Genomic DNA, 8,012 nt, shown 5'->3' with positions numbered 1-8,012 from the left:
TACACCTTGACTATTTTACAAGTTAAGCATAAAGGCAATTTGAAGTTGACTGAAGCAACAATGCCATTGTGTGCGCCTCATCCCAATAACCAGTCTTGGAGTTGAGACATGGGAACCATTGTTCTGTGCTTGTCAGACAGTCTTAAATGTTACAGGTCAATTTCAACTAAAGCCATATTTAACTGAGGTCAAGTCAAGACCAGGCACAATATTTTGTAGGAAGCATTTTTATTGGCATCAGGTTGTCATCAAGAAGAAACATTGGGGACCTGAAAGACAAAAACATGGGCAAGTTGAGAGCAAAGATAGTCAAGCAGCTAAGTATAGTACTGATTTAACTGCATCTTACCTGGAAGGTCTCTAGAAGCCTGGAAGGTCTCTAGAAGCCACCTTTGGCTGGAGCTGCAGCAGGGCCACTTTCTGTTGAAGTTTTCCTGACAAGTTTGTATACTGGCATGACAGGGGGAGCTGGCTCTCCTGGGCTGTAGCGGGTTTGAGCAAACACTGACCTTCCTCGCTGGTAGCTTGAACGAGAGCTGAATGAGGAGACTGGCTCTAGGTCAGACACGTCACTGAAAACTGGTTCAGGGGCTTCAGGGCCAGCGTTGCCATCAGATCCAGAGCTGCCATCAGATCCAGAGCTGGCCCCATCTTGATAGCTTGCATACCCGTAAGAGCTGCTCCCTCCATATCCACTTGCTGAGCCATCATAGCTGCCACTTGGAGCACTGCCTTCGTATCCACTTGCATGAGAGGTTGCGTAATATCCACCATGCTCAGGGGCTCCATGGGCCTCAACCCCATAACCTGCATAGCCACTATTGAACTCACTGCCCCCAGCCATGTTGGTGCCACGGTGGTATGGGAGGGGCACCTCCACAGGTTCTGAGACAGCCACAGGTGCAGCTTGTGGTCTTTTGACACTACCTGCAGCCATGTTGTTGCCACTGTAGCTTCCAGGATGAGCACTGGCAGGCCCAGCAGTGTTGCCCCTGTTGGCACTCGCCCATCTTCTCCAGCTGCCAAGGTGGTATGGGAGTGGCACCTCCACAGGTTCTGAAGCAGGTGCAGCTTGTGGTCCTGGGTCACGGCCCCCAGCCATGTTGGTGCCACGGTGGTAAGGGAAAGGAATGTCATGGTCAGCCGCAGCCGTGTTGGCGCCAGGGGAGTAAGGGAGAGGCACCTGCACAGGTTCTGAGACAGCTACTGGTGCAGCTTGTGGTCCATGGGCTGGGAAAAACAAGGGCTGCAATTAGAGTCATTTAATTGCTACACTAACAGTCTTGAGTAGGCAGCAATGTCATACCTTTTAGCACAGGGCTACAAGTGATGCTTCCAAACAGCAGATATGGAATCCAGAAGATCCTGAAAACACATTAACGTTAACCTTTTTAAAAGCCAGGAACATGTTCATGAAAAGTCAGTTGCCTACTTACACCATCGTGGTACAGCAGGTGGATAAACTCAAGATGTCTGCCCTACAATTTCACCCCAAGAAACTACAGAGGTAAAGCACAGACAACAGTATTCCTGTTAACATTAAAGCAAAATGGACAATAAACTCATGAACATTAAGCAAACACTATGTCTCACCTGCTACTGGCACAACAGTCTTCCAAAAGCACTATGTCCTCAGGAGCCTCAGGAGCTTATTTTAAAGGACTCTCACAAGTGTGTTCATTAATTAAGTGGGCACAGCTGATGACAATGAAGCCTGGGGTGTGTTCAAAGGAAAATGTTTTGCAATGGTTTTATTTTCACGTTACAAAAGAAATTTGTATCCAACAAAAAGTAGGAGCATCTCAATAAATTAGAATATCATGGTTCCTGTGACAGACGACACCCCACAAACTCAGACTTAGTAAACTCACCTAACATCCCATAGCCCTCCCCTCTTCCACACTCCTTACACTCCTTACTCACAACAATTTGCTATTGTTATTTTTGTTACTGGTGTGATGCATATGTGGAATTATTTTTGTTATTTTCGTTCTCATGGCTATTATCATAGGTGTTACCTCCATAACTATTATTACTATTATTATTATCATCATCATTATCGTATCATTGTCACTCGTACCATATCAAATACCAGATTATAGGCCCACACACACGCACACATACACACACACTGATACACTCGAACTTTTATTTTATTTTATTTTTTATTTATTTATTAATTTTTTTCCCTCTCTCTCTCCTTTCCTTTTTGCTTGTTGAGTTTGTCTTTTTTTTTTTGTCCTGTTCCTGTGTTACTTTGTTGTTGTTGTCTGTTGGTAATTTATGGTGCGTTCCAGGCAACTCGTAACTCGTGTTTTTCCGACCTGTTCCTATGGTTACCCGTTAGAACGTACAGTCAAACTCGTAACTTCCCACCTGTGAACTCGTACTAGATCGATCTACTCCCAGTTCCCAGTTCGTAACTGGTAACTTGCCTGGAACGCTACAAACTCGTAACTGGTGACTTGAAGTCGTGACTTACGGGTTAAAAAGCCTGCCTGGAACGCACCATTAGTCCAATTATGGCGTCACTTGTCTTGTTTTGTTTTATTTCACAATAAAGGAAAAAAAAAAAAGAATATCATGGAAAAGCTCATTTATTTCAATAGTTCAATTCAAAAAGTGAAACTAATACATGATAGCTATGGGTCCATGACACACAGACTGAAATATGCCATGTCTTTATTGAAAATCTCAGCACCAAACTGCAGCAAAAGTGTATAGTCACAGTTTCAGGTTCTTTTAAATAACAGGAAAACGGTAGTTGGAACAGCATCTTTATTTTTTCCTCATACTTCATGTCCAGGTTTATTCTGAATTTATTCCACCTTCAGTTTCTTCAAACCAATGAAACAATGATCTCAAACCATTTCACCCCAGTGTTTCAGTCTTTGGAGTCATTATTTGGTCCTTTTTGTAGATTATTTTCCTCTGTATCTCGACATCAATGCAAATCAGGTAAACCTCACTGATTCTCAAAGCTTCGGAGGCTAACCTAATGAATATTACATAATTAGCAATGAGCACAGTATGCTTATGTTATTATGGTGGAGACTGCCATGCTTTTTAAATCCTGACCATCCTGAGGGGAAGATGTCAGAAGGAGGTGAGAGGTGAAGGAGTAAAGGAAGGAGAGAGGAGATCAGTGGTGTGTGATTAACCCTTGTTTTAAAGTGTTTCTGCTCATTTCCTGTCTGGATGTTTAACCTCAATGAACTAATGTGTGTTAAACAAGAGAAGGTCTGAGGCAGTCCGGTGCTGGGGCTGCTCCTGCATAGGGGATGACGTTACAAGCAAACAGCAGGTCACAACTTTAGTGTCACCACCAGTGAACTTCTACTTGTAAAAGACGCAAATGAGATCATGAATCAATGAGGGGAAAAAAATAACATGATGCGATGATTAGTTGACGAAAAGAAAAATCTGACGAATCAGATTCGACTATGAAAATTCTTAGTCTGGGACACCGCTAGCATTTTAACATGACAGTCTATAGGGACTGACTCTTGGAGACACACTCTGGTCAGGAGTGGAACCGCTGCTTTGACCACTTCAGTTTTGACTTAATTTTACTGCGTCAGAAGTTGCTGCTTGTATCAATGTGAGGCCAGGGCCAGCTGAGTGGCAGGGCCAAGAGGTTGCTTCAACTTCTTTGCATGTGTGACAGTTGAGGGTCCTGTCACTATGCCTCCAATTGATCATGTGCCCTGGCTACTTTGGCCAAGTGGTTAGCACGCATGACTCTTACCCGGGGCTGCGTTCCAAAAACAGGTTGTCCCTTGGGAAAGTGGGCGGGGGAGGAGTAGAAGAGGTAAACGGAACGCAACTGCCCTTGTTCACTAACAGCTGGGACAATCACTGGTCGACCACATGCCGTAGGTGTAGCGCTGTACTGCCTCCTAAGGGGGGGGGGGGGGTTGGCCGGTTTACGGTGAAAATTCAATACTCTATAATCAATATATACTACTCTTTCTCTCTGTCTGTCACTGATGATGAGCTCTGCTTCATCAGACCAATCCTGATTAAAATTCCTTATTACTGTAAACTACACATCAACACAGGCACAGCAACTATGTGAAGATGAAACGTCAGATTAAAAAGGCATGTTTTTTGTGACAAATAAGTTTGCCTATTATATATCTCTACTAGCCTACCACTTGTAAATTGTTTGTTCTGACATGTCACTGCTAAACTAGTTTATTGAATTGAATATTTACTGACCCCTTTCATTTATTTTCTTCTTTGGTGGTAAACACACAACTGGTGCTTGAGGTTCATTATCGCCACCGCATGGACGTATTTTTCGTGCACCACTGCAATGCATTGTGGGTGATATACAGCTCTGGAGTGACCATCAATGTTGACTTGATCACTCAGCCGTCGAGGGTCGATCTCACCAAGTTCACTTCAGCTGTTTAGAGAAACGAACAGCCCTTATGATGGCAGCGGGGATTCCCCCGAGGGCAAGGGCTGAGGGCAACTCAACCCGCTTTCGGAACGCAGCCCGGGAGTCTGGGGTTCGAAGCCGCCCTGGCCCTCTTCCATGGATCTTCAGAAATCAAGATTCAAACCAGGGCGGTCAACAGTTTTTAAGATCCCACTGCAGCATCAGATCTTTTTTGGGTGAGGGGTTTTATCTGACATGGTCCCCTGTAGCCCGTACCTCAAGTCAGGCTAAGTAATGCATTAATTTTGCAGCCGGCTAAAGCACAACAGGACTAAACTATTGATGTTCTCATTAGTGAGTTAAATAGCAAGTGGCACGGCATGTGGTGGGGAAGCCTCTAAAATGGTCCGAGTTCTTTTCAAGATTTAGACAAGACAGCCTATCGTAGGACAATTCCCCTTGCCCCTGGTTTCTACCTCACAAGAGGCAAGAATGTGTAAAGGTTCAGCTGTGTGGTTGTCAAGAGCTGCAATATACACCTTGACTATTTACAAGTTTAGCATTAAGGCAATTTGAACTTGCCTGAAGAAACCTGAAGACAGAATAACCCTGCTGTTTGTTCAGCCTCCATCCCAATAACCAGTCTTGGAGTTGAGACAATTGGCCAGAACCATTGTTCTGTGCTTGTCAGACAGCAACAGCCTCCGTCTTGAATGTTACAGGTCCATTTCAACTACAACCATATTTAACTGAGGTAAAGTCAAGACCAGGCACAAGATTTTGTAAGAAACTTTTATTGGCATAAGGTGTCATCAAGAAGAAACATTGAGGACCTGAAAGACAAAAACATGGGCAAGTTGAGAGCAAAGATGGTTAAGCAGCTACAGTATAGTATTGATTTAATTGCCATCTTACCTGGAAGGTCTCTAGAAGCCACCTTTGGCTGGAGCTGCAGCAGGGCCACTTTCTGTTGAAGTTTTCCTGACAAGTTTGTATACTGGCATGACAGGGGGCGCTGGCTCTCCTGGGCTGTAGCGGGTTTGAGCAAACACTGACCTTCCTCGCTGGTAGCTTGAACGAGAGCTGAATGAAGAGACTGGCTCTAGGTCAGACACATCACTGAAAACTGGTTCAGGGGCTTCAGGGCCAGCGTTGCCATCAGATCCAGAACTGGCCCCATCTTGATAGCTTGCATACCCGTAAGAGCTGCTCCCTCCATATCCACTTGCTGAGCCATCATAGCTGCCACTTGGAGCACTGCCTTCGTACCCACTTGCATGAGAGGTTGCGTAAGCCCCATAGCCACCGTGCTCAGGGGCTCCATGGGCCTCAACCCTATAACCTGCATAGCCACTATTGAACTCACCGCCCCCAGCCATGTTGGTGCCACGGTGGTAAGGGAAAGGAATGTCATGGTCAGCTGCAGCCGTGTTGCGGCCACGGTGGTAAGGGAAAGGAATGTCATGGTCAGCCGCAGCCGTGTTGGCGCCAGGGGAGTAAGGGAGAGGCACCTCCACAGGTTCTGAGACAGCTACTGGTGCAGCTTGTGGTCCATGGGCTGGAAAAACAAGGGCTGCAATTAGAGTCATTTAATTGCTACACTAACAGTCTTGAGTAGGCAGCAATGTCATACCTTTTAGCACAGGGCTACAAGTGATGCTTCCAAACAGCAGATATGGAATCCAGAAGATCCTGCAAACACATTAACGTTAACCTTTTTAAAAGCCAGGAACATGTTCATGAAAAGTCAGTTGTCTACTTACACCATCGTGGTACAGCAGGTGGATAAACTCAAGATGTCTGCCCTACAATTTCACCCCAAGAAACTACAGAGGTAAAGCACAGACAGCAGTATTCCTGTTAACATTAAAGCAAAATGGACAATAAACTCATGAACATTAAGCAAACACTATGTCTCACCTGCTACTGGCACAACAGTCTTCCAAAAGCACAATGTCCTCAGGAGCCTCAGGAACTTCTTTTAAAGGACTCTCACAGGTGTGTTCATTAATTAAGTGGGCACAGCTGATGACAATGAAGCCTGGGGTGTGTTCAAAGGAAAATGTTTTGCAACGGTTTTATTTTCACGTTACAAAAGAAATTTGTATCCAACAAAAAGTAGGAGCATCTCAATAAATTAGAATATCATGGAAAAGCTCATTTATTTCAATAGTTCAATTCAAAAGTGAAACTAACTGAAATATTCCACGTCTTTATTGAACATCTCGGCACCAAACTGCAGCAAAAGTGTATAGTCACAGTTTCAGGTTCTTTTAAATAACAGGAAAACGGTAGTTGGAACAGCATCTTTATTTTTTCCTCATACTTCATGTCCAGGTTTATTCTGAATTTATTCCACCTTCAGTTTCTTCAAACCAATGAAACAATGATCTCAAACCATTTCACCCCAGTGTCTCAGTCTTTGGAGTCATTATTTGGTCCTTTTTGTAGATTCTTTTCCTCTGTATCTCAAATCAGGTAAACCTCACTGATTCTCAACGCTTTGGAGTCTAACCTAATGAATATTACATAATTAGCAATGAGCACAGTATGCTTATGTTATTATGGTGGAGACTGCCATGCTTTTTAAATCCTGACCATCCTGAGGGGAAAATGCCAGGAGGAGGTGAGAGGTGAAGGAGTAAAGGAAGGAGAGAGGAGATCAGTGGTGTGTGATTAACCCTTGTTTTAAAGTGTTTCTGCTCATTTCCTGTCTGGATGTTTAACCTCAATGAACTAATGTGTGTTAAAGGTCTGAGGCAGTCCGGTGCTGGGGCTGCTCCTGCATAGGGGATGACGTTACAGCGAACAGGAGGTCACAACTTTAGTGTCACCACCAGTGAACTTGTACTTGTAAAAGACGCAAATGAGATCATGAATCAATGAGGGGAAAAAAATAACATGATGCGATGATTAGTTGACGAAAAGAAAGATCTGACGAATCAGATTTGACTATGAAAATTCTTAGTCTGGGACACCGCTAGCATTGTAACATGACAGTCTATAGGGACTGACTCTTGGAGACACACTCTGGTCAGGAGTGGAACTGCTGCTTTGACCACTTCAGTTTTGACTTAATTTTCCTGCGTCAGAAGTTGCTGCTTGTATCAATGTGAGGCCAGGGCCAAGAGGTTGCTTCAGCTTCTTTGCATGTGTGACAGTTGAGGGTCCTGTCACTATGCCCAATTGATCATGTGCCCTGGCTACTAGGTGGTTAGCACGCATGACTCTTACCCTGAGGTTCAAAGACGCCCGGGCCCTCTTCACATGGATCTTCAGAAATCAAGATTCAAACCAGGGCTGTCAACAGTTTTTAAGATCCCACTGCAGCATCAGGGCCCGTATTCCTAAAGATTCTAAGAATCCTCTCAGAGAGCTCCTAACTTAACCTAAAAATTCCTTGCAAGGAGTCTTAGCTTAGGAGTGATTCCACAACACTCTCAGAGAACTCTGAGCAAGGAGTGGACAGAAACTCCTATCTTAGTGAGGAGGTGTGGTTGACCCTGTAGTATATTGTATGCAGTGTCATGTGAGTCAACAATAAAGCCTGCTGTTGTTAAACCAGAGCCTGAAGTTACGGCGTCCAGATATACACCACCCGGTCATCATAAGGTTATTACATGGT

The 8,012-nt window shown here is 44.4% G+C and overlaps 2 protein-coding genes across 3 annotated transcripts; both read right to left on the bottom strand.

Moving 5' to 3' along the window:
* Positions 1-211: 211 nt before the first annotated feature.
* Positions 212-1,633, bottom strand: LOC146990242 (uncharacterized). Its single transcript, XM_085770957.1, has 5 exons — positions 1,594-1,633; positions 1,437-1,499; positions 1,307-1,365; positions 369-1,230; positions 212-269 (listed from the first exon to the last, which is right to left on the bottom strand). Exons 2-4 carry the CDS (start codon positions 1,439-1,441, stop codon positions 380-382), a joined length of 915 nt encoding a protein of 304 aa, XP_085627083.1. The 5' UTR covers positions 1,442-1,499; positions 1,594-1,633; the 3' UTR covers positions 212-269; positions 369-379.
* A 3,673-nt stretch (positions 1,634-5,306) lies between these two features.
* On the bottom strand, positions 5,307-6,377 carry LOC146990241 (uncharacterized). 2 transcript variants are annotated; one of them, XM_085771011.1, is made up of 4 exons: positions 6,308-6,377; positions 6,151-6,213; positions 6,021-6,079; positions 5,307-5,930 (listed from the first exon to the last, which is right to left on the bottom strand). In XM_085771011.1, the coding sequence occupies exons 2-4, from the start codon at positions 6,153-6,155 to the stop codon at positions 5,314-5,316; spliced, it is 681 nt and encodes a 226-aa protein (XP_085627137.1). In that variant the 5' UTR covers positions 6,156-6,213; positions 6,308-6,377; the 3' UTR covers positions 5,307-5,313. The 2 variants fall into 2 exon arrangements, with proteins under 2 accessions (XP_085627137.1, XP_085627128.1); XM_085771002.1 differs by having other exon boundaries at positions 5,307-5,945; positions 6,308-6,375.
* Between the last annotated feature and the right edge of the window lie 1,635 nt (positions 6,378-8,012).

The sequence above is a fragment of the Trachurus japonicus genome, chromosome 3 (genome assembly GCF_045865225.1).
Source record: "Trachurus japonicus isolate A0001 chromosome 3, Traja_1.0".
Lineage (NCBI taxonomy): Eukaryota > Metazoa > Chordata > Actinopteri > Carangiformes > Carangidae > Trachurus > Trachurus japonicus.
This window is presented reverse-complemented; position numbering and strand designations above follow the sequence as displayed.